The sequence below is a fragment of the Trachurus trachurus genome (genome assembly GCF_905171665.1).
Source record: "Trachurus trachurus genome assembly, chromosome: 16".
Lineage (NCBI taxonomy): Eukaryota > Metazoa > Chordata > Actinopteri > Carangiformes > Carangidae > Trachurus > Trachurus trachurus.
This window is the reverse complement of record NC_139902.1, coordinates 28,732,046-28,759,234: the sequence shown is the minus strand read 5'-3', so window position 1 is coordinate 28,759,234 and position 27,189 is coordinate 28,732,046. Positions and strand designations below refer to the sequence as shown.

General features: G+C 42.3%; 1 protein-coding gene across 2 annotated transcripts in view; it reads left to right on the top strand.

Moving 5' to 3' along the window:
• The window catches only part of grik2 (glutamate receptor, ionotropic, kainate 2), a gene marked incomplete at both ends in the record, with an annotated part of 312,879 nt that overhangs the window by 85,477 nt on the left and 200,213 nt on the right, over positions 1 to 27,189 (top strand). For both annotated transcript variants that reach the window (XM_083989928.1, XM_083989929.1), the window contains 2 exons: positions 16,699 to 16,866; positions 22,301 to 22,558. In XM_083989928.1, the coding sequence (XP_083846054.1) occupies positions 16,699 to 16,866; positions 22,301 to 22,558 (426 nt within the window). The remainder of the gene's footprint in view (positions 1 to 16,698; positions 16,867 to 22,300; positions 22,559 to 27,189) is intronic.

The window sequence follows — 27,189 nt, the reverse complement described above, 5'->3', positions numbered from 1 at the left end:
CTGACAAGAAGTTAGCCGCTTACTTCTGCTTTAAATATTGCTTCGTTTTACAGTATTCCCGTGAATGAATGCTATTTTCATCCCGTCGATACATTTACATCACATGACTAATAACTAACCACTTACCCTAACCCAAAGCCAATACATATAATTTAGGACAATGATGTTTTTGTTCTTTTCACACATCAATAAACACAATTGAAAAATGTTTATATGTTTTTGATTTTACCTCACTCTTAATTTTGAACTGACATCAATGTCTTTTAATCGGAATGAGTATATTTTGACTTTTAGTCTGTTTTTCTATTGCAGGTTTGGTCTTACATTTTGTTTAAAGTCGTTTTTAAAAGGTTTTAAAAGTCTTGTACTCAACTTGCTCATACCCTGACCAATCAGGACGCTGCTTCTTTCAGATGGGTCCGCCCCCATTCAATCACAGAGCGTATAAATTGGGGCGTGTGTTTGATATAGCGACTGCCAGAGAGGCTTTTTTCTTTTCTTTTTTTGTTAACAACCGAGGTGGCTGCTGCTGACGTGAAGAGGTCAGCTGTGACAGTATGAAACCAACTGTGTGACATCACCTCCCTAAAAGAAGATGAAAAGACATTTGGCTGCCCTGATTGGTTGGCCTGCAGACGACACGGCCACAGATCTAGGTTAGTCTGATGAAGGCAGGTGATGAAGAGCTGACGACCAAACAGTGATGAATGAAGTCGCCTGGTCTTCTTACACCCACTCAAAACAGTCGGTGGGTGGATGTGGATAAAATTACTAACGGTGACCAGAGTGCAGGCAGGGGTTTTCTTTTCTCTTTTTTAAATCCTACGCACTTGTCAGGGCTTCCTGCTGTACCAAACTTTGACATGATTTAATGACACGCATTTCCTGGGAGTATGCACTGTGTGGCCATGAGACTTATTTATAATGGTTTTAGTGATGCACTGAACCCAACAGATCTGTGGTTAATCGAATTGTTACACAGTAAATCTGGGGCCAGTTTCCCACCACTTATCCCTGTCGCTAATCCAACGCTGCATGAGGCCTCTTTGGCTTGTTCTGTTGTGTTTGTGTGACAGGTTTCTGGATATTTCTAATCCTGGAACAGTTTCTTGTTGTTGTTGTTGTTCTCCCTCTTCTTGTTCTGCTTCTTCTATGGGATGTTTAATGTAGGTTGGAAAGGACCAGCAGCTGTTGTTCAGGTGGTCATGGGTTTAATGTGTCGACCATGAACTGACCTGGTTCTCGTCGGCCTGTGAAGATGTTTCAGTATGTGGTCTGATTGCATAAGTAGAAACCTCACACCATGTGATATATAGAGCCAGGCTAATACACTGTTGTGTGTGTGTGCTCACTGCACGGCCAGATTTGACAAAATCATTAAAGTGAGAAGAGTCGCTGTGACTTTGAAGATTAACTGTGTCTGTGGGGTTCTGAGGATTAATGCGGCCTAAACACTGCTGCCATTGAAATGAATCCTAACCAGAATATATATACAACAGAAGAAGAAGAATATAGGTCATTTCATATTGGGAGGACACTTCTTCAGTGTCCCAGAGTCACACACAGAGACACACATCATTGCATCAAGTCACAACTCTGACAACTCAGAAAGTTATAATGCTGAACTCAAAGCCTATTTTAAAAAACTATTTGTGGTTTGCACGAGGGATTCACACAACAACTGATACACTCATGTGTTGGTGGATAGACAAACTCAGCCCGACTGGACCGGACCAGTCCTGACCCAGTTAGCTCAGGGCAGCCTGATTCAGGACTGTATAAGTTGTATAATCAGGGTAAACAGTGTGTTACAGGTTACATTAACTGTGTTTAGCGTGGGTCGGTCAGACAGAAAAGACTGGACCTGTGAGGTTTGGGTTTGGCTCAGATAGAGTTAGAGATGACATTGTGTTTATTTTACTCTGATTATTTTACACAAAGTCATGGTAATCGGTTGTGCGTCGCTCCGACATGATTCTGAATCGGCAGTATTAATTCACCCTTTGTCAAGTCCCGCCATCCACGGTTACTGGTGCTATGTTCGCCAAACAATGGTCACGAAAGGGTTAACTCCCATTGGAAACCATTGAAAATTAGGCAGATTTAAATTGCCTGTAAGGAACATTTGAATTAACTTATCTATCAGAAAAATGGTGTCCGTGGCGTAGCTAAAGGGCAATTGAACGGGCATTACATGACATTTCATGACAATCATTGTTTTGGTCACTCACAATAGCTAGCTAGCTAACGACGCTAGCTAACGTTAGCTACCAGGTAACGCTTAACCTCCGCCAATATTGAAAAATTAAAAAGTAGTTTTTGCCGAAAAAAAATGCTGTTCACCTAGCTTGTTTCATACGGTTTCATCCCAACGTTGTGCAACTCGTGACATGGGGAGAAGCTTACTGATTGGTGGATCAGCAGACCAATCAGAAGGCCAACAAAAGGTGAATTAAGGAGCGGCGGGCCACTGCTGCGTTAATCTAGGCTACATTGTGGAAACCCTGGTTTTTGTATGAAGAAACGAAAGAGACTCGATTTTTTTGCCTTGAGAGTCGGTGGCTGGTATCGGCAGCCTTTACGACTACCAAATACTTTAAAATAATCCCGATCTCTGTACCTGGTTTCAGTACTCGCCCATAAACTTTAAAAAGTAGTGAGGACAGTGTGTGTAGCTCTGTGAGGAGTGTGAGGATGTTTTCAGTCATTTCTGCTCAGCTGAGTGTGTCATTCTTCTTCTTCTTCTTCTTCTTCTGCTGCTGCTGCTTGAGTTATCGACATGACTGCAGATAATTTAATGTTGTTAATGTTTGGGCCTTAATTGCTCATTAAGATAAAACATAGTGCTGCATGTTGACAAGATGCAACACAGTTAACTTTTATGTGACTGATGTTTTTAGACAGATGCGCCCAAGTGTTTGTGTACAACACTGACGTCCTCTCTCAGTGCAGCTTGAGTTACAGCTGATTCTTCTGATCAAAATACAAGTTTCTCATTTAATCATTTAGTTGAAACATAGGCTCCTATGATTACATACTAAAAACATGCACACAATAATAATAAAATGATATTTATATATAAACAAAAAGTGATTTACGGTGCACTCAGGGAGAAATGATGAGCAGGGAAAAATCATCTTTTAGCTTCCCTCTTGCATTCAGTGGCCGGTCACATGACTCTGCAGTTGTCACGGTTATTCATCACCTGCAGCTGCAGATTGTCAGTGATACGAACATGACACCAGGTGATCGGGGCCACAGTTGTGACTCTGTTGCTGTTCTCACTCCGAGAAGAGACAGAAAACAAACTGGGGGAGGAAATGCAACGAATCCATTTCACTCCAGTCTACATGGCTGTGAGCTGTTCACTCTTTGAATCTACGTCTGTCTCTGTCTGTGTGTGGCTCTGTGTGTGTGTGTGTGTGTGTGTGTCCTCCCTGTCTCACTCTCCAGTCTTAAGTGGCTCAGCAGGTGCAACACAGCTGGTAGTTTGAGGGAGGACACAGTCGTATTCATCCATATTTGTCATTTGAGCCTGTGGCCACAGTCACTGCACAGTTTACACAGTATACACATCTAGGGATGTCACGATTACTTGACTTGCCTTGTTCACAGTTAATCGTGGTATTAAATGTCACAATTAATTAATCAATGTTACACAACAAACGCATGGGTTTTCAAGTTTTTGTTCCGTGTGAGTTGCAGAACAGAGATATATCCGAGTGGTAAAACACCTCGCTAGACACCAGCCTGTAAGACATGCTGCAAAAAAGTAGTGGCTAAAGGAGGAAATACGTCTAATATGTATCACCACCTACAGGAAACCCACCTGTCTTTGTACGCCAAAGTAAAGGTAAATCCACAGATACTGGGTTAAATTACGCTAGTCAATTTAAGTAATATGACACTGAACCAAAACAAAATAAACTTAAACTCAAAGATTTGGTATAGATGACAATTGATGACATGAATATTTCAAACATTTCCCTGGAAAGATTAAAGCAGATATCAGTGGAATGTTTTTGTTAATATAAGTCCTAAATAGTCCTATTTTCCGTCAGCAATCACTTACATGAAGTATTTCAGCCTAAACACGAGTCTCTCCGTCACTCTGCTCTGCTGTAACCCGAGGAGAAAATTTTCCTTGTGGGATACAAGTGTTATCCAATGAGGAGAGAGAACGGCATGAAGGGCTGTGTGTGCAGCCAAGGGATGCGCGTGAATGTGGTGACGTAGCACGAGGACCAATTGATGCCTGACAAGGGCGGGGGCTGCTAACTCATGGTGCGTTCAAAGAAACTCGTACTTTGTGTTTTTCCTTCCTGTGAAGTCATACCAGTTCGATCTGGTACGAGTTCACGGGTCGGAAGTTACGAGTGGCCGTTATAGGGAACTTTCACAGACAACAGGATGGTAAAAACACGAGCTACGGGTTACCTGGAACGCTACCAAGTCGTAGTTGTGACTTGAAGCTGTAACTTACGGTTTCAAAAGCCTGCCTTGAACGCAGCATTAGCCGAAACGGCCGTGAAGCTGATATCTGCTTTAATAATTGGTCCTATATTCAAATATTTAGGCTATATAATTCGTAATTAGTAATTATATTTTGACTATATTTGATTTTATACATTCATAGTGTTGTGAAATTAATTAATGCATAATAATCGTGATAATCGTAATACCTTGATTATTTCTCTGACAATAATCGTACCAAGAAGATCCATAATGGTGACATCACTATACACATCATACATCCCATATTCCTTTTGTATGTTTTTTTTTTTACTATTTGGAGGTCAGGAGAGAGATGGATACCCCCCCTACCCACCCACCTACCTCCATCCATCCCTCCCTCCACCTCCAGCCCAGTGTACTGCAGCAGAGCCTCAGCTGTGATAAAGATGGAACATGCTCTCGCCGCTCGTCATGCTACGCTTCCTGTTCTGCAGCGCTGATATTCTGACACTGATCGCCATCAAACTGTCAACAGCCGACAGTGACTGAAGTGCCAGGGGCGGGTGGGTGGGTGGAGGGTGGAGGTGCTGCCGGGGGAAGCCGGCGTATTTCTCCTCATAAATAATTTTCACTCAACAGAAACAATGAGCTGAAACAGGATTTGCTATTAATTTCTGTCTTTTTTTTTTTTTTTCGGGAGGCAGAGGAAATTGAGATGGATGATGCCTGCTGCTGTTGTTGCCGGCGCCGGCCTGCAGCCTTCCAGAGGACGGGCTCGCCAGTCAGAGCCCAGGGAGAGCAGATCAGATACATACAGGGCCTGTGTTCACTCCTGGTTAAAGAGGTTATCTCTTCTTTGTAGGTGCACCCAGGATGGAAACCTCTTCAGCTGGGGACACGCTACTCGATTTTACCCACGATCCCCTAGTTGGGGACAGTGTGTGTGGCAAGTCGGCGCAGAAATCTGTTGGTGTGTGATCAGATGCAGACTTAAAGCAGAAGTAAGCGGAATGTTTGTGTTAATATAAGTCTTAAATAGTTATATCTTCCGACAGCAATCACTTATATAGAGTGTTTGGTCTGAAACACGGGTCTGTCAGTCACTCTGCTCTGCTGTAAGCCGAGGAGAAAACTTTCCTTGTATCCTACAACCTTTATCCAATGAGGAGAGAGAACGGCATAAAGGGGCGGCCCTCTCTGTGTGTGTGCAGCCAAGGGATGCGCGTGAATGTGGTGACGTAGGGATGAGGGCGGGGACTGCTGACTCCATCTGCTGACAGGAAGTTAGCCAAAACGACCGGATCGCTTACTTCTGCTTTAAAGGGATAGTTCAACATCTTGGCAAATTGGCCCATTGCCATAATCCCTATAGTCATAACAGTAGGTTCGTTACCTTTAAATTGTCGGTGCAAGCTATTTTTAGAACGGTGGAGCAGAGCCGTGAGCTGCTCAGAGCTATGACATTGCGTGTCATTGTGTCATTTACATTGATTTTGAATGGAAGCTTTTGGTGTTCATCGCCTCCATCGCGTTTGGCGTAAACACATGGTTATTGTCTCTCCTGCTGCCCCCGTCTAAAAGGTGAAGGAAGCCCGTATATGGAAAGATGTCACCTCCGAGATGTAGAATGTGTGTTATAGAAGAGAAACACATTTCAGGACAGCTGAATTGTGTCATCAGAACAGACATGTCCTGTGATTTTCAGCCTCCTTTCATATTTAATAGATGGCGACAATACAAGGCATGTTGGAGCCTCCTTTAATATTTAATACTGATGGAGGACAATATCTAACACTACAACTATGTGAGCTATACTTTGAATGTGTGATCCTCAGTTGTTATAAAAAATCTGCTGAAGCCGGTCAGTTAGTGTGCAGCCTACTGTGTTTGGTCTGTGCAGGTAAACCATGTGGATACAGGTGAGGCTCTGCAGCTTTGACACTGTCCAGGCAGTAAACCCAGTCTGTAGCTCATCTGTCCTTTGCTGTCTCTTTGAATTCAGCAGGACATTTGTTTTGCAATTTTTATTTTTTTCCCCCCTGACATCTTAAAGCAGATATCAGTGGAATGTTTTTGTTAATATAAGTCCTAAATAGTCCTATTTTCCGTCAGCAATCACTTACATGAAGTATTTCAGCCTAAACACGAGTCTCTCCGTCACTCTGCTCTGCTGTAACCCGAGGAGAAAATTTTCCTTGTGGGATACAAGTGTTATCCAATGAGGAGAGAGAACGGCATGAAGGGCTGCGTGTGCAGCCAAGGGATGCGCGTGAATGTGGTGACGTAGCACGAGGACCAATTGATGCCTGACAAGGGCGGGGGCTGCTAACTCATGGTGCGTTCAAAGAAACTCGTACTTTGTGTTTTTCCTTCCTGTGAAGTCATACCAGTTCGATCTGGTACGAGTTCACGGGTCGGAAGTTACGAGTGGCCGTTATAGGGAACTTTCACAGACAACAGGATGGTAAAAACACGAGCTACGGGTTACCTGGAACGCTACCAAGTCGTAGTTGTGACTTGAAGCTGTAACTTACGGTTTCAAAAGCCTGCCTTGAACGCAGCATTAGCCGAAACGGCCGTGAAGCTGATATCTGCTTTAAGTATTGATTTGGGAAGTTGCAGGCAGTGATTCAGTTTGGGAGACTGTAGCATTCACGCGGGAAAACACATTTCTTATCTTTCATAGGCAGATTTTTCTAAGCTGTGGAAGTGTCGCGTCGGTTCTTGTGATAAAATCAATTTTGAATTGGAGGCGCTCTGTATTTATATCCGCGCTCTGTGTAAATCTGTCTTTGAACTCTGCTGAGCCTCAGAGTCGGACCGTCTCTGAGCTCAACATGGCCTTTACCCGCTGAAAGACGAGGAGCAGGGGTGCAACAAGACAAAACAGCTGCTTTAGTAAACCACACAGCAGGAGGGCTGCAGACGGATTGTCCACTCAGCACATTCATCAAGTGGACAGCACAACCTCACGTCCTCTGCAGCTCAAACACACACACACACACAACCAGTTTTCAGATACTTTATTGTTGATTTTTTCATCTTGGACCAAAACTTTGGTTTATGACGAAATATGCACCGAGATCAGTTGAACTTTGTGTTCAACCCTCAAGCCTGGGATGTTTTCATCTTCTTACCCTCATAAAGCTCCTCTAGGTAGCAAGCATGAGGCCAGAGATTTAATTCTTTATCATTTTTTAACTTGGTTTGCCTGAACTGAATCTGGAGACAACCGATCGTGTGGTTTCTCTAGAAACGCATAACAAACAGGACAGGTGGGAACCAAATATGAGAATAAATGAGAATAAAATGAACTGACACGTGGGGCAGTTACACATCACTGGAAGCAAATTAGGAATATTACGATTAACAACCTTATACAACCCTTATAGGTCAATGTCAGCAAGTTATCGTTGACATTATAATTGATGACCGTGTTGCTTTTGGCTGCAATAGTTCATCTCAGTTGGCAGCAAAAGTGGGCAACCCTTTAATTTACAGGCCGTTAATTATGTGATAATGTCAAGAAATACCCAAGAAATAACAATAAATCGTGTAGTTATGTCTAGAAATAGCTTAGAAATAACGACCAATTTCATAGTAATGTCATATTTTTCATAAAGGCTAAAGATTACACATGCTTTTCATGCTTTGAATTTTTTGGGAAAGGTCAGAATTTTTCTCCACCAAGTCCTTGAAATTGACTGCTATTTCTGGTCTATTTCTACACAATCAATCTAAATTCTTGGCTATACTGTATTTCTGAAATTGACCATTATTTCTAGGCTATTTCTAGACGCAATTACTTGTTATTTCTTGTCTATTTCTTGACATGATCATGTAATTAACAGCCTGTAAATTAAAGTGTTACCGAAAAGTGACGTCTAGAAATGCCAGAGACAACAATGTGCATAGAAATACTTGTTCAATACTGAAACACATGTGTTTGAAGCACAAGGAGAAGCAGTGCAGACAGACAGCAGGCAGGCCTGCGTCACATCTTTTATTAAATTACTGGTTTCCCTTGTTGGCTATTTATTAACATAAATGTCTAAATATTGGACATTAATGTTCCCTGACAGCTAAACAGAGGTCTGACTGGAAACATGAGACCTGCCATGTTTCTCTTTTTTTTTTACGGTAAAATATATACCGTAATATTTATATAAATCTGGGAAGAATCGAGTTTTCCTTCATAATGTAATGAGAGTGATTGAATAGTGAAACCACTGAGAATTGAGATGGTACCTGCATACTTTTTAACAAAAGGCTCCATAGCAACGTATGTTCGTATACATGTAATCCATCAGGACCAGACAATAGCCACGTCCTGTTTGATGTCGTCTAATCTGTTGGATTACCGGCCGACAGATGCTGCAGATGTTCTCACGGTGCAGCAGCCAGTGAATGGACACACATCAGCGGATCAGTTGATGAGACCTGAGCAGCCGATGTAGTTGTTGTCTCTTGTTGTACCGCAAACTGTGTTGAACTTTGCTGTGTAACATGAAACGGCTCCAGAGACGCAGCTCGTACAGATTTCTGCTAACGTCGATACACCGCTGGCAAACGCTGCCTGTTCTGCTCAGGTTGTAACGATTTACTGGGACTTCAAAGCTGCTGCCGGTGTCATAACTAATCATTTGTTGCAGTTGTGCATTTGTTGTTGTAGTGGTGCTGTTGTTGTATTGTGTAGCCTCTCTGTTGTTGATGTACATATGGGAGATTACTGTATGTGAAGTCGAGATGAAAGCATTATTTACAGGATGAGAAGTGCCGGTCGTGGCATATGTGCATGTGCAACACTGATCTAAATGCAGTGAGGCAGCGTGAACGTGTGTGTGTGTGTGTGTGTGTGTGTGTGTGTGGTTGAGTCATACCACAAACTGCCACACAATGTATGGAGCCTGATGAACGTGTGTGTGTGATCTGCGTTCACAGGCTGCACTCTCTTTATACTCTGTACCCTATAAACAGTGTTAAGTTTGTTCATTTCCAGATACGACATAATATTCTGCTTTATTATTCGAAAAGAGAAGGGAAAAAAAAAAGAATAACATACCAGTCGATTTATTAAAAATACAATTAACAGTCAGGAATATGAACTCTCTGCTATAATGAAACCAGTGAGACAAACTCTCTGTCCAAACATAAAAGTTAGAATTCAACTGTATCAGAAATGAAATGAAACTGGAAACCAGCAACACAAGGATAATTACAACTATAAAGATTTGTAATTATACATCTTCTAAATTGTAGCTGTAATAAGTGTATGCCTTGCGTTCACGTCCGTCCTTTTGTACGTAGCTGCACAGTGTTTTATAACAACTATAAATCACATGGGACTGTCATTTATAGTGATTTTTAAGCAGCTCAGAGTGTTTTCCTCCACCTGGCTCGAGGCCCAACAACAACGACAACAACATCTCAGCCTGTTTCCAAATCACAGCTGAGTGGCTTATTGCTTAAGTACTCTCTCTGATCAATCACTGACGCAATGCTTTTGACTGTATCTGTGTACGTACCGCCTCAGCGTCGCGGTCGGCGTGTGTCCACTGTCGTCCGGTCAGATTGATGACGTGGTGATGGATGTGTCTCCTGATTGATCTCTGGCTCTGGGTCAGGTGGCGTGACTCTGAAGTGATTATTTATGATCAGGAGTTGCATCCAAATAAACTCTGAGGATCTGCTCAGCTTCCATTGTTTTGTTTTGTTTAAACAAAATGTAGTTGTAGGACTTGTATTGATAAATAAAAGCAATAGAAATTGACCATAAAAATACAGCTCGTACAGAAAACCTATATAGAGTTATTGATTATACTTTTGGGAGGTCGTTTTTGTGCCTTCATTACAGGAGAGGGAGCGTGGAGAGTTCATGGTTGGCATCTTAACCACAAGTGGACGGAGCTTTAACCACATGACAATGCGGGAGACAATGCTCCCATGATGCACTCTGATGCGGAGGTGGCGAGGGATGCATTGCGACTGCATTAGATGAATGTGTAAATAGATGAAATTGTGCCGTCAATCTGGGCAGGAATACTAATAATCATGTTGGCAGCCAGCAGCCATTAACCAGCGGCTTGAATCACTGCTCACAGATGGCCACCATCTCCATCTTCCTGTTTTTATTCTTTAATATATACAGTATATATTTTTAAGTTCTTTATTTTGTTTAATCTGGACAAACTAGTGTTTACTCCCATGCTTTTTGTGGTAAATGCAACACTTGCTCAGATTGTGTAGAGAAGCGAAGGGCTTTTCAAGGCTCACACTCTAAACACATGTAGAAGAAGAAGTGGAAAGGGGTCTGGTTGGACGGTAACCATAGAAACTGCAGGACTCTGACCCCCACAACCAAGGTTTGCAGTTGCACGTGTGGTTAGGTCGAAGTCACAGACACTCTTTGTGTAACGGATCAGATTCAGGAAAATGTTGTGGTTTAGGTTAAATAGTGAGAACGATTCACATCTTGTTGCTTTTCAGTATAAAAACAATGTTAAAACAGTTTCTGAAGACTTGTTGAGGAGCAGTGATCATAAAACATTTATAGTTGTTATGTTATGACAATCTCTTGGAGCAGTTTGCAGATAGTTAGCAGTAGGTTCGTTACCTTTAATTGTCGGTGCAAGCTATTTTTAGAACGGCGGAGCAGAGCCGTGAGCTGCTCAGAGCTACGCTACGGGGGCTAATGGGATTTCTTGGTTTCCCTCATCAAACTCATCAAATACACAATCCAACAACTCCACAACGCTCTGGTGGACAAGTTGTGACCTGCACATTCACCACGCTATGAGATAATAACACAACGTTACCAGACAGAGTTGTTTTAGAGGGAAATTCATGCAAAACCGCTGATGCGTGTTGCCTTCAGGGACAGTTTTTCAGCAAGCAGTCGCTGCATTTACCTTGAAAACAACTCTGTCAAGTAGAGTTTTGCAGCATTTTTTGTAGAAAAAATAAATGAAAATCACATTTTAAAGGATATCTTAATCATAATCACACATAATAATTACATATTAATTCAGTGTGCATGTGTTTGGCCTCTCAGATGAGAACATGAGAACATAAAAGCTGTCTTGCTGTGCGTTAACCGCTGATCCACGGCGCCACGCTGTTTCTGCAGCGTTTTCAAAATGGAGGAGCCGCTCAGGTGCACGCCGTGAGCCTCTGATTCACTTGTCTGGGTCGAACAGGTGTGTGATGACGGACTCTAGCTGCTTACTGTGAAAGGTTGAGATGTCGCTGCGGTAAAAAGTTAACTCCTCGCTGGTCTCCACTGTGTGTTTGTGTGTGTGTGTGTGTGAGGCTGCACTGGGCTCAGGTGCTGAGCCTCCAGCTCCCAGTGTGTGTGTGACTGCACGGTGCCTGTAAATAAAATTATATTTTCCTAATTTGTCGAGAACGCCCGTCTGCAATGTCACGACGAGGAACAAACAGTAAAGTTTAACAGTCGCCGCCGCTCTCATTAAGATGAAGAAGAAGAAGGAGCAAACTGGACGACTTTCTTTCTCTTCACCTTCTCTTCATCTCACTTATTCTGCTTCATTTCCATATCTCCGTGTCCATGCAGACAAGCGAGCAATTTCCTCATTAGACTCGTTGTGTATTCATATTCAAACTCACCTACTTAGACAGTCACCTTTCTAACTCACTAATTCACCGTTCTTCAGCGATTCATCTGCGTATTTACAGGCCAGATTCCTTTCAGCAGGAAACCACCGAGAGATTCTCAGCAGGGAAAAAAAAACACACACAAAAAACGGCGCTTCTCGTCTGTGAACGGACCCTTTCCAAACACTCAGCTTTCCAATTATAGTACATCCCGCTTAACTGATGCTTATTAATTCCTTCAAACTCATTATGACATGCAAAATAGGGCACTCCCACGAGACGAATACTAATGAGAGACGAAAACTTCTCGACAGAGCCGCCGCTGTCAGAGGTCTTTATGTTGATGTTTGCTCCAGGCTCCAGCACCAACACAAAATAACCCCCCCAACAACCCCCTTTTATTTATTTCAAAGGTCTTTTTTATTGATGACAAAACATGAATACAACAGTCACTGTACAGGAAGGTCATTTTTTTATTTTTCTGAACAACAGCCACCCCATGACACAACACATCCCACTGCCCAAACATGGACAAACACAGACATCCACTGAAAAAACTATGGATAGATTATTAACAGCAATGCTTAGAAAATATAAATAGATGCATTGCAAATTAACAGTAACAAGGGAAAGGCAACAGAAAAAGAGAAACAAAATTAAGTCATTAAAAAGAAGGGGGGGCTACTCAGAAATTATTGTTGCAGGATTCTCATAAAACACCAAGAGGGGGCGCCATATTTTGTAAAATTTATTCTCTGATCCCCAAATATAGAGGTATGCGATCTAAGGCACCTCACGATTCGATTACGATTCAGGGTGCTACGATTCGATTAATCAACGATTATCACGATATTAACGATTATAACGATTAGCTATCACAATTTGCATCTTCTCTGTCTGGTCTGGTTTAGAAAAAAGGAAAACTGTTCAAATCTATCTAACCAACCTGTTTTAGCTGGTTGTTATGCTCGCTAACGTTAGTTAACGTTAAAATTACATTACACTAATATAATATACCTGGCCATGCTAGCTACTCTCTCAGCCTGAGGAGCATCAAGCTTCTCCATCTGTTCCAGGAAAAGATACATTGTCATTTGTTATGCATGGATACTGACAGCAACACAATACGATGCTGCAGCATAACAGACTTTTTGAATCGGGACACAGCTAAAGAGTTAGCTGTCGCCATCTTCACCTTATCCGTTCCTTCAGGTGTCCGGGCGGCATGTGCGACTTTTATTTTCGTTCCGTGTGCTGCGGTTGCTTTCCTGTCATTAAGTTATTATATAAAATAATAGTTTTTGAACATTTATGAATCTTTATTGAATCTTAACGTGTCGTATCGCGATGGATCTAATAATCGATCTATCGGCACACCCCTAACCGAATGGTGTATCTGATCTTTTTTAGATTCATGTCTCTGAGCCGGTGTGAATGGGAAGGAGATGGGAGGAGCAGGATCCCTCCACCTCAGTGAAATAGCACATTGAAATGGTAAAGAAGCAAAAGCCAGGAAGTTGACCCCCTCCCTTTTTAAAAAAGAGCATATTTAAAGAGTGGGCTGGTGAGCAGCATCAGCTCCTTCTGCTGGTAATCGCTGCTGACAGTCGGGGGGCCTGCAGTACTTGTTGTATGGATTATGTCTAGATTAGACGAGGGTCCTTCAGTGGAGTGCTTGGAGTAAATAAACCACAGAGTCCGGACCCCCGAACCCCCCCACACCCCCAGCCCACATGACTGACACTGAGCCACCAGTGTGCGGCTGTAGGGGCTCAACCTAACCCAAACAACACACTTCAATCTGCTGCTGCTGCTGCTCTGCGCTGCTCCTGGAGGGCCTGATTGATTGATCCGCGGGGGCAATCAGAGAGCATTGATCGCTGACACCCACCACCACAACCCCCCCCGAGCCCCCCCTCCCCTCCTCTGTGTCCATTCATTTGCTGTGGCTGTATCCACTGGAGGGCTGTCACTGCACCTTTAAACACACTTCACAGGCTTTTTTCTCAAGGAAAGGCATTACACCACTTCATACCGGACACATTACTGTAATTAAATTCTCCCCGGGATCTGGTTGCTTCTGCGATCACAGGTCAAAGGTCATCCTTTGGGGATATTAAAGGCTTTTTTTCAGGGCTTGAGCATATGCAGCTTCTCCACACAGTGTTGGCTGCTGCAGCACTTCCACAGGGACATAAACCTCTCCTGGGTGAATAATCAGTACAAATAGACCAGTGGACATGTAAATGTGTGTGAATAAAAACACAAGGAAACAACCACCCAAGGGCGTCACTTCGGGTTGAACATGGGGTTGCTGATTAATGAATTATATTCATTAACAGTCTTAACATGCTTGAAAGGGAGTAGGAAGAAGTGAACTGTCCCTTTTTATCATATTATCCTCTAATAATTTCTACCAATATTGCTTATCAAGATATCAAAAATAAAAATTTTACATGTATAAAAATATAGAAATCTATTTGAAACCTACATACACCCATATGCAGACCTATATACATTCATATTTAACCAGTGTGCATCGGGCATGACCAATTATGACTGGTTATATTGCCTGGATTTTGGGGCTGTAATCCCCATAAACTACGCCCCTGCAACCACCAACATTTTACTCACATTCATCTGATCCCTGAAAGTGTTTACCACCTTGTGTAGTTTCAAAGCTCCTTCCTGATTGTATTCAATTGCATTAGCTACAAAATATAAAATAATACTTATTACTCACAGTCTCAGCAGCTCTCACTTCACACTAATCTTAAATTAAATGTCAAAACAATATCTTCTTTTATCCTTCATCAAGTGATTGCAGACAAGTGTAACTATGGTGAGGTAGATTGAACCAAACACATAATGGAGGACACAATAAGCAAATAAAAGAAAGCACAGAAAAATAGGACAATAATATAATTGCAGAGAAGAAAGATGTGTGTATATGTGTGTGTTAGATAGAGATATAGTGTATATTGAATGAGGAGCCTCCTGTGGCCCTCTGGGTAAAGCCGGGCCTCCGCTGAGTGTGTAGCTCCTGCAGCAACAGTTTCATCACACTTTGATTGGAGCAGAGTTATTGAACGTTGTTGAGCTTTCTGCGCCGCGCCCTCGATCCAGTAAACATCACTTACTCCAACATGCCCTTCCTTTAAAAGATGCACAACTCAGAGGAGTAGCAGAGAGCACTCATAAACGGATCAATCGATGGATCAATGAGAGAGTGGAGCATCTTCCTGGAGGAGGAGGGAGGGAGGGGGGAGAGAGAGCAGATATATTTCAAATAGGAAAAGGTTAAAGAGAAAATTTCTGTTTACCAGTTTTTTAACATTTACATGGACAATTATTCATTTAATTCAACCACAGTGACTAATAGAGGGGGGACCAGCACAGCATTTTATCATATACAAGCTCCAGCGGACTGGCACACTCAGTTTTTTCTTTTTTTTTTCTTTTTTCTTTTCCACTAGCACTCGAGCGTGACGTCCGACACAAGAATCAGACCCGCTAATTTTAAAAGGTGCAAAGACTAGATACTGAGCAAGATAGTTATCTGTAGTTTACCATAGTACTCATGAGTACCCGCCCCAGTGCAGGACTCTGCTGTGAAGGTGGAGAGTGGAGACATGCGGCGGTGGTGTATTTGCGACAATTAAAAAAAATAATAAAATGAAGGAGCGGCGGCTAGGATTTAGGAATGGCGGCCCGCCACTCCTACAGTAAATTAATGTAGAGGAAACACTGAGCTTTTTTATATATGGAGCGCCACTGGTCACTGACACTGATGTCAGCAGTAATGGGAATAACGGCGCCATAAATAAACAACGTTACGCTACTTTTTTCAGTAACGAGTAATCAAAAAAGTTACTGTTATCCCCCGTTATAACGCTGTTACCGTTCCTGACAATAAGATACGCCATTACTTGACTCAAGAGGTCCCGTCACAAAATAATACACCCGTTTGATTTTACGTTTTACAAGGCTTTAATAATATATATTTACTGTATAGTATATAGGTCACCATTGTAGACAGAGAATGTATATTTCATGTTTCTTTACTATAATCATTAAGTTGTATTATCACAATCCTCTTGATAAAAGATGTGAGCCACTGGTAATTGAAGATGGTCAAAGGATGAGTGATGAGTTAGTGATGTAACTACCTCTTGACTTGGGAACATATAGAAACAGTGCTTATACTCTGTACTTTGTCAGTGTGTGATTGTGTGAGGCTCAGGAAGAGCTCAGTGTGCAGCCGGTGCATCCTGCTCCTGTTTTTAATCACTTAGCACCTGTAAAGAAAAATGGAGCGACTTGCCTTCAGTTGTTTTGCAGTGAATCCAATCCAATCCCATCTCTGTGTGAGAGAGAGTGTGTTTCCTCCTTCTTCTTCTTCCTGTTTTCTATCAAACTGATGCTGATGCTTTAAAAAGTGCAAACCCGGTTTTCTTCCTCTTCGCTGTGATTGAGATGCTTCCTCTGACTCAAATTACTGGTGCAACAAGGGTCCGTGTAATTAAGTTATAACTTAATTACATGGACCACAGGCTACTGTTAAAAGCATCTTCTCCGTTTTCAACCCCGCTAATCAACTGCCTCTCTCTCTCTCTCTCTGTTTGACAGGGGGGATATTTGAGTCCATTGAGAGCGGCCCATCAGGTGCTGAGGAACTAGCCTTTAAATTTGCTTTAAACACAATCAACAGGAACAGAACCCTACTGCCAAACACCACGCTCACCTACGACATCCAAAGGATAAACATCTATGACAGCTTCGAGGCCTCCAGGAAAGGTACGTATCTCTTGACTCAACAGTGGTATCGGATCGGTATCGGGTATTGGCCGATACGCTAAGCCCAGCTACTGGCATCGGCATGGAAAAGCAGAATTAATAGTTTGATACTAGATTAATTAGCCGGACTAATTCAAACCAGATCCAGAGGTGAACTGGACCACATGTGAACTCATTCTGTCAGCAGCCTGAAGACGAATGTGAAGGACGTCCTGCTCTCCTGTCGTCCCCTGACACAGTCTGATTAGTCCAACACAGTTTATAATGGACCTGAAATATTTTACTGTTTCAACCTCTTTATACCTTTCTCTCTCTCTCTCTCTCTCTCTGGATCCAACAAAAACAACAGCACATTGCTGTGTGTTTGCATGTAGAGCGGTAGTTATAGAACCCTTCCACACAGATACGGCTTTAAAGGCATAGTTCAACATTTTGGCAAATTGGCCCATTGCCATAATCCCTATAGTCATAGCAGTAGGTCCGTTACCTTTAATTGTCAGTGTAAGCTATTTTTAGAACGGCAGAGCAGAGCCGCGAGCTGCTCAGAGCTACGCTACGGAGGCTCATGGGAATTCTTGGTTCAAAACGCTCCTGTGGAGAAGTTGTGACCTGCACATTCACCACGCTATGAGATAATAACAGAACGTTACCAGGGTTCGACAATAACGGTTGCCCGATTGCCCGGGGCAAGTAAAAATTACCGGCGGGCAGGTAGAACCTGCGCGGACTTGCCCGGTCGGGCAAGCACCGACTCAGATTTTATTATTTTTTATTTTCGGACTTTTTATGCATTTATTTTGAAAGGACAGCTGGAGAGAGACGGGGGGAGAGGGGGGGTTGACGCGGAGCAAAGGCACTGTCAGGTGGGATCGAACTGGGTCGCTGCAGCGGGTGCTCTACCAGGTGAGATAGGTACGTCGCTCGCGGCTCGCCGTAATCGGCGATTTCACCGAGCATTTCACTGACGGTGAGCGGCCTGACGCTGCTTCATTAACGCCGCCGCTGTTTCAGACTCGGGGCAGACGCACCGTTTAGTTACCATACCGACGAGCTAACGTGCCCTTTTTAGGTTATAATCCTGTTGTCAATAAACACACGTGGAGACGGCGCTACAACCAGGGGTGTGAAACATGCGGCCCGCGGGCCAAAACCGGCACAACAGTGGGTCCAGTCCGGCCCTCAGCAAGTGTGAAAATTTTAAATTGCACATATTTTTATCAAGAAATTTCAGGTGGTTCATAATATGTTTTGTAAAAGGATAGTTCATTAACTGTAAACATCTTAATAATGTACTAAAACAGAGGAAAAATAGAAATTTTGAAATATAGCCTATGTATAGGCTATCATGATATTGTTTTACTGGTTAGGCCTACTTGAGATCAAATTGTGCTGTTTGTTACCCCTGAACTAAATTGAGTTTGACACATATGATTGGCTGTTTGCCTGTCACTGTTGTTTCAATGTCCCACATTTTACAGGGGCAACTCAATAAACTAGAGTAACATGGAAAAGTCTAGGCTATTTCCAGTAGTTCAAGTCAAATGGCCCCAACCAAGTATTGAGAGCATATAGATGGACATGAACATTTTCATATTCAAAATTATTTTTTAAATTGGTCTTTTCTAATATATATATATATATTTTTAGATACTGCATTAATACTGAAGCTAAATTGTCCACTGCAGCATGTGAATGCAATGAAAAGAATAAAATCTGATTGGAGGAGCCAGCTATCTGTTAAAATGTTGTCCAGGTTAATGTTTTAGCCATTAAAAGGCCCTTCAGTTCAAGATTTCAACTGTGATCGGGCATTAAACAGGTGGCTCACCTGTTCAGATAGGGCATGGAGGATGTAACTGCTACTGGTCAAATAATGTGAAATAGCAGTTAATTTTACATGTCTGCAATGATTGCCATTTAAATGCAATTATAGATAATAATAAATACTGCTTTCTGAAGAAAGAAGTGTTGTGTAGTGTTGTGTATAGTCAACAGGAAGGATTTTAGTAAGATATAAGTCATGAGCGAAAGTATGCACCACACAACCAGAAAAAAAAAACCTAGGCAGGGCAAGTAAGAATTTAGATGGGGCAAGTAGATTTGAAAAGTACTTGCCCGACAGGGCAAGTACGAAAAAACCTTAACGTCGGACCCTGGTTACCAGACAGAGTTGTTTTAGAGGTAAATGCAGAGACTGCTTGCTGAAAAACTGTCCCTGAAGGCAACGTGTATGGATCGTGTATTTGATGAGTTTGATGAGGGAAACCAAGAAATCCCATTAGCCTCCGTAGCGTAGCTCTGAGCAGCTCTTAGCTTGCATCGACAATTAAAGGTAACAAACCTACTCCTAAAACTATAGAAATTATGACAATGGGCCAATTTGCCAAAATGTTGAAGTATCCAGCATTTTAAACATATTGTCTGAAAAGCTGGAAAAGCATAATAGGTCCCCTTTAATGGCAGCGTGCAAGCTTTTTGTTTTCTTCTCTGTTTTTGGTGTATATGTGTGGCAGCGTTACAACGCTCCACACAGACCTGGAGTATGTACTGCAGCGTTTTGAGTGGATCCGTGTGTACACAGATATTTTTTGTGTTTATGGAGATTTCTTTCAAAACAAACAAGAAAAAGTTTCTGTTTCCATGTGGACGAGGCCTCAGAGTGGAGATAGAAATAGATCAAGTGGTCGCCAGGTGTGAACTGATGCGCTGAGAGCCGACCACCTGTGATCAGACCACGTTGACGCAGGTCTGAACGGGGCATGAGTCATCACCCCTCCCCCCCTCTAACCCACTCCCCCCTCCACCCCCACCCCCACCTCACCACTAACCCACAGAGTGACATGAGTCACGGTGTGGATGGGTGTTGGATCTCTTGACGGCATCGTAAGTAGCTGATAAGTGACCACCCCCTGTGTTTGGTGACAGTCCCTCCAGTTTGATGGCTTCTTCTCTTGCCAAAATGGCAGATGTGTGTGTGTGTGTGTGTGTGTGTGTGCATATACTCATACCGTAGTAGATTTGCAATGCAAATGTATTCCCCGTTCGAGGCTTACGAGCTGCAGTGGCTTAGATTGCGACAATTATAATCAGGCGAGGGAGAAATGGCTGAGCACTTCAAATGTAAACAGAGAGAATTGATTGGTTCCAGGTAATGACTCAGCGGCAGTAATTCAAAGACCTGTTTGGCCCCCAGAGACGGCCAATAAAGTGCTATAATCTACCAGTTTTGTGTGTGCATCAGACTGACATTTCAAGTCTCTTATCAATTACGGCCCATTATATTCTGTCTCAGCGATTTAGCCAACTCACTTATATTAAATAAGTTGAGTACACAGTTGAGCCTTTTGCAAAGATGAGCCCCGGTTTGAATATCTATCTGATTGCATTTCCTTGAAAGCTGTCATTGGAAATCTAATGCAACAGAGGTCGTGTATTCAGTATTAGTAGATCCTAGTTCTCCTCCTATTCAGGACATACACACTAACACACACAGGGAGAGACTTATGAGCTGCTCCAGTCTCAAACTTGACTTTAAAGTGCAGCACAGGAGCCAAGTGCAGCGTTTATTTTCTGACAAGCAGCTGAAACTGTGCAGACAACTGCTCCACTACCTCCACCTACTCCTCGCTCTCCTCTGCTCTGGTCGTCGGCTTCACTGTCAACCACCACAACTACACACACACATATAGAGCTATTCTTAAAGAAGCCACGCCACTCATGTGAGATTATCTTCATTAAAGTGAAATAGCGATACGTCGATGTCATGCGCTAATTATACATTAGCATAGTTTAATTTTACACATGGTTCTTCTTGAGGCAGATGTATAAAAATGCATTGCAGAGTAAGATTGTTCACATTTTTTGAGACCTAAAATATAAATATCTTCATCCCTGATTAATTTCTGATTTATCAAGACTCCCAATAGTTTTCCTTCCCTAGTATAGTTAATCATTTTACACTCATACATATGTTTTTCTTATCTAAGGTATTTTTATATAAGCCCATGCAGGGTTTTTAACTCTCCTGCAGTTACTATTCTTGTTCCATTTCTGTTTTTGTAATTGTCCTTGATTTTTATGGTGCAAATAAATAAAACTAAACTAAAACTAGACCACCCAAAATGTTCACAAATCATGTTTTCAGGGGAGCCCGTGTCTTGTTCGACTTTCTCCGAGCAGCTCATCCAAAGTATATAATTTTTATTTTTATACAGTTGCCACTGCACTTCCCTGAGTCCTCAGTAATTCACTGTGTTTGAAGTCGATTGGATTAGTGGCTGTGGAGAAAACTGAAACACACACACTTAAACACACACTTACACACACACACACACACACACACAGTGGTTCGTTCATTCATTAGGGCCTGGCTTGCACACTGTGTATTTGCTGAGGTGGCTCTGCTCTTCCACACCTCCTCTGTTCCTCTGCATCGTTACAGCAGAGGAGTCGACTCCCTCCCTACCTCCCTCCCTCTCTCCCTCACACTGAGCTCAGTGGGTTTTAGTTCATTTAGATCAACAAATAGACACAGGCAGACTCCAAACCAAAAAATACTTCAGGCATGAGGGTTATTATTCATGTCAACAAAAGGTCTCCCCGCTGTAAGCAGCTCAACACTCCTCTTTCCTCTCTCTCTTCTCTCTATTCTGTGTCTCCTTGTGCTCCCTCCCTTTCGACCGGCTGAGATCCACCTTTTTACAACTGATGTCCATTCAGCTGAACAACTGCGAGCCTGTGACAATGACTGTGGAGCAAGAAGGGCAGTGCATGTAGGAGTCAGTCAGAAATAAAGTTGTCAGAAATTGTGGGAAATAAACCAAATACAGAAAATCACCAGATCAAAAATGTAGATACACATTGAATAAAGACTTAACCCGTTTTCCCACTAAAATTAGCGGGTCGACGCAAGTTTTTTAAACGCAGGTTTACAAAAAGTTGACCCAAAAGTAGTTACATTATGCACGTTTATTTAACATGACCCACTCCAGATGTAAACAGTGCAACTCTTCAGTACAGTTTCATATTTCATATTCGTAGTAAATATGAAAAGAGGCTGAAAATCGCAGGACATGTCTGTTCTGATGATACAAGTCACCGGCCCTGAAATGTGTGTTTCTGTTCGATAATGCACATTCTACATCTTGGAGGTCTTTCTCCCCGTAATGGGTCTGTGCTCACACGCTTTGACCAAGGCGGCAGCCCGCATTTGAATAAACAGCAGGCCGCTGCTCTGTGATCTTGTCTAGTTAGTGTGTGAGACTAACGGACAGGAAAATACATACATAAAAAGATCAATCTAAGGATTTTATGAATCGATATCGGATCTTTAAAATGAAGATGAAGAAAATCTCTTTTTTTAAACCCAGCCCTAATATGGACATTTATTTATTTATTTCCCTATACTGACGAGTCTGATATATCTCTTCTCCAGCCTGCGACCAGCTCTCTCTGGGGGTGGCAGCCATCTTCGGCCCCTCTCACAGTTCCTCGGCCAATGCGGTCCAGTCCATCTGCAACGCCCTGGGGGTGCCGCACATCCAGACCAAGTGGAAGCACCAGGTGTCGGACAACAGAGACGTCTTCTACGTCAGCCTCTACCCGGACTTCTCCTCCCTGAGCCGGGCCATCCTGGACCTGGTCCACTTCTTCAAGTGGAAGACGGTCACTGTGGTTTACGATGACAGCACCGGTGAGTCCAACCTGCTTCTGCTGCTTTTTAATGGTGGTTCTTATTATTATTTTGTTTTATTCCTGCACTCCTCTGGGTGGCAGACATATTGTTTTCAGGTTGTGTGTACAGTCCTATGGAAACAACTTCAAATTTTGTCAATGATGAACAGATTAGATCAGTGTGACCTCATGAAACAGTTTTTAGCTGTAACTCAAGACTTGACAATGGTTCATTTCACATTTAATGCTGCATCAAGGATGGAAGATGAAACTAAAATGTTGCATTAATTATGTTAAATGTTTTGTGGTGAACTTCACACAAACTTTCCTACATTTTCAAGATTTATTTATTTATTTTTTACTTATTTACTTCCCAGTTGTGCACACAGTGTCACACTGGAACACGAGGGAACAACAGAACGAGAGAAGCAGATTTGATATTGATTAATATGACACAAGATACAGACGCTGTATATTGACATAAACTGAAATGCAGAAAACACAAAACAGATTATAGATCTGATTTTTTCTTCAGTCATTCATCATCTCTTGACTACAAGCAGCACACACACTCTGACAAACACACACTCTAGATCTGCTCTTATGTGTTTCTCAGGGTCAACAGATAGCAGGTATTGATAATTAACGAGACTTAGTATATGATACAGAGAGGTAAAGTTATCAGAAAAATCTAAATAGATAAAATAGTTGTATGTATAATAACAAACGTCCTTCCCTGGTGCTGGTCGGTTGGTCACACCCCCGTACTGCATGTCTAGGCCTTTTCATTGGTGCATCGGTTTGTACTGAGAGAGAAGCTGTGTCCCAATTCAGGAGCGTTTAAAGAGCGATGATGTCACAGAGGCTCCTTGAAAATGTTTCAATATTTGCCTTCGTGGTCTGTGACGACTGCAAAGGAGGAGAGAGAGAGAGAGTGGGCTTTCTGTCAGATTATTAAAAAACATCTTTTTTTTTTTGCCTTTGGTGAGGTTCCCTGATATAATATTTTAAAAACCGGAAAAGGCATTCAAAACTACATTATTTCATTACTATTGATTGCAAGAGCTATAATGTGTACAGTGGCTATATAAGTGATTATTCATCTTAATTGACAACAGTTAGCGCGGTCATATTCAGCGGCTAACCGCTTGAAGCTAATGAACCACCAGAAGTTGTTGGAGGTCAAAGAGCTTAAAGTGAATATTTGTCTCGTAATGGTAAAATATACAAAACACCCCTTGGTAAAGTGTATATTTTTTACAAATAGCAGCAGCATCAGCATGGTTCATCCTGTAGGAAACATGACTGTGCAGAATGCCAGTGTACCAATCCATCCTATTGGTGTTGAGATGTTTAGCCCGACCATGAGACTGGAGCCTCTAGCCACTCACACAAGTCTGACCTTTTTTATATTACATACAGCAAAATAAATATTAATCATAAGATGGATGTTTTGCTCTTCTCTGTTTTTATAAACGACCTAAACTAATGTGGGATGGTGGGGGTGAAGTTTGTTTTTCTCCATGTTCAGCTGGATATTGTTACAATTTGTAAATGTTCTGTTGTGTTATTGAAGTGAGAGTGTGTGTGTGTTTGTGTGTGTGAGGCTGCAGAAAAAACCAGGCCTGTCGTTGTCGTGGTGTTACTTAGCGAAGCGGACCTTGTTCAAACCGTCGCTATTATTGTGGTCCAGGTCACCCGGCGACAAATAAGCCAGCAGGCTGTGCACATGCACCATATGCCGCGGGTCAGGGTGTGTGCCAGCCCAGAGACCGGCTGCCAGGCTTCCCAGAGCTCCATCCAGCAGGCTCACTGGGACCAGCGTGCCCACCATCGCTGTACTGCAGCATGTGTGTGTGTGTGTTTTTACTGTGTTTTAGCATTCAGGACACATTAACAAAAATTATCAATAATATCTGCAAATGAAAACATTATAGCCATTCATGCAAGTCCTTAGTTGTCAGGGTCGCCAGAGGCTGGAGGTCGTCTCACTGCAGCTTCCATTACAGAGCTAACACACACACACACACACACACACACACATAGACACACACACACACACACACACACACACACACACACACACACACACACACACACACACACACACACACACACACACACACACACACACACACACTGTATTGTAGTTTTCTTTGTTCCTGGCAGACTTTACCTGTTCACCTCTGATCCTGATGCAGAGGACAAAAAAAGTGAGTTCAGTACAATTATGTTGGACGACACTGATCGTCCTCTTCATTAAACAGTAGGGGTGGGAGAATTTTTTTAAATATTGTGCAATGTGCATTTGTTAGCCTTTTTTACATACAGAGAGTACAGGTTTTGAAAAGGGTTTAAATTCACTTTATAATGGAGTATGTTAATTTATAGGCTCCTACAGTATTTGTGTGCAGATAAATGTTAAAAATGCAGACTAAAAATCGAGAGAATCGGCAATATCGTAGAATCGCAATTTAAATCGAATCGCAATTTAAATCGAATCGCAATTTAAATCGAATCGTAGAAGAATCGAATCGGGAGAAAAGCATATTGTCCCAGCCCTATTAAACAGTGTGACGCAGTAAATGCTTTAATTTTGTGCTTTTCTAGTTTCAGACCATTCAAAATGTTTTTTTTTTGTTTGTTTTTTAAACTACGGTGGCCCTGAGAGCTCAAAACACTGCAACATAATCAACTTATCTTCATGAATTTGACTACTGATGTCTTGCAAGTTGACAGAGAGCTAGAGAAAGAGGAAAGTCAGGAAGGCTGGACATTTAAAATGTTCCTTTTTGACCTTCTGAGTATTCCCATGACATCTTCCTGCATTTAAAGCCACACACCTGCCGTACCTGTGTGTTTTTACTGACTCTAATCTGTCTGATTAGATCTCCACCCCGGTCAAGGTTAGATGGAGCTGTGCTGGAGTCACAGACACACGGGAACCTAAAGTGCTTTAATGAAAAACATGAAACTCTCCGGTCCAAACAGGAGCGTCACAGAGATGCAGGTGCAGCAGCGTGCTCACACTGAGGAACACTTCTTATTAGATTCACTCAGACATGTGAACAGAAAACACTCGAGTGAATGGACCAAAACTTGTTCCATAGTGGGACTACTACACGTCCTGGTCTCACTGTCCTCAAAACACACTGTATGTTATTAATGTTATAAAATATGATGCATTAGTGTAGAATGAGCCACCCGACGTCTTTTAAAAGGGCATCTTACATAACACCTGTTTATATTTGATCGATATAACTAATGATATTTCTCTCTAACTTTCTAACAACCCCATTTTCCAACCAGAACTCCGTCTCCTCAGGTGACTCTGACATTTATGTAACATTTATTAGACTTCACACAAACTCCCTCTGGAGACACAAAAAGGCTTTGTGCCACTTTTTCCTCCCACATATGTAATGGTAGTAAAAAGTACAGCTAGGGGGCGTTCATAGTGTATTTCTATTTTGTGGTAGTGGTACTTCATCACCCACAGCTGGAGACATATCGAACAAACACAGGCTACAGACTGTCTTGGGTGAAGCAGTTGGTTGACGTGTGTCAGACTTAATAATGCAGCTGTTCCCTGTATTTTCCACGTTAAAGCTGCAGCATAGTAACATTATTAAAGACGTTTCAGTTTTTCAAAGCTTTAAGGACGTGTAAAGGTGGGAGTTTGTGACAACGATCCATTTTTTTTAATACATAGTAATTTGAGTTGTATTATACAGTATTTGTGGATGTTGTTAAAGGTCTAGTGTGTAAAATGGGGGGAAAATGTGACATCCAGCGTTCAGATTCTAATATATATATATATATTTTTGCCTGGCTCTTTTTAAAAAAAAAAAAATTATGGCCTTGCCCTAGCTGCTGTTTCCTCCTCCTCCTTCTTTCCTTACGCCTTCTGCTTCGTTGGTTCATTTATGCACACGAAACCTGGTTTCCTGGTTGGTTTTCAGCCATGAGATGCTAGGTGGAAGGCAGAGAGCCTCCATTCTCACTTGTAACAAGTCACAGGTCATGTAGTTAACTATCACAACTGTCACAATTAGTCCGGGCCTTTTTAATTAAGGTAAAAATGTAGCATAGCCACAGGATAAATCAGACAGAGTTCCTCTTTAAGGTGTCGACATGTTTATACGGTTGTGCTGCAGGTAGGTTTGGATTTGGGTACGGTGAGAGGAAATGAATGTATGTCAATATAATGTTCTAAGTTATACAGTAAGATATGTGTGTGTGTGTTGGTGGGTCTTTGCTCTACAGGTCATGTAGGCGGCGTTAATGAGAAATAAATAGCCGCTGATCCCGCCACGCCTGTTAATTAACTTGTACCATGGACAAAGTAAGTTCACTATGGGGTTAATCGTGGCTTGATTTTCTGTCTCAGCGAGAGGAAATGAGTCTCGCCTCTCGCTGCTCGACGTGCGAAAAAAAAACAGCTTCTGCTTCTTCTCATTGCTGGCCATTTACGCAGCAGACCTGATAGGGAGGACAGATAGTGCTGATGGTGGACACCGAGGGCAAATGGAAAACACATCTAACGAGGATCTTGACGACGTTTGGGCAGGATTCCATTTCATTTAAATCTCTCCGTCTCCTCTTTCGGTAAGAGAAGCACGTCGCCCGCCCGCCCGCCTGGCCGGCCGG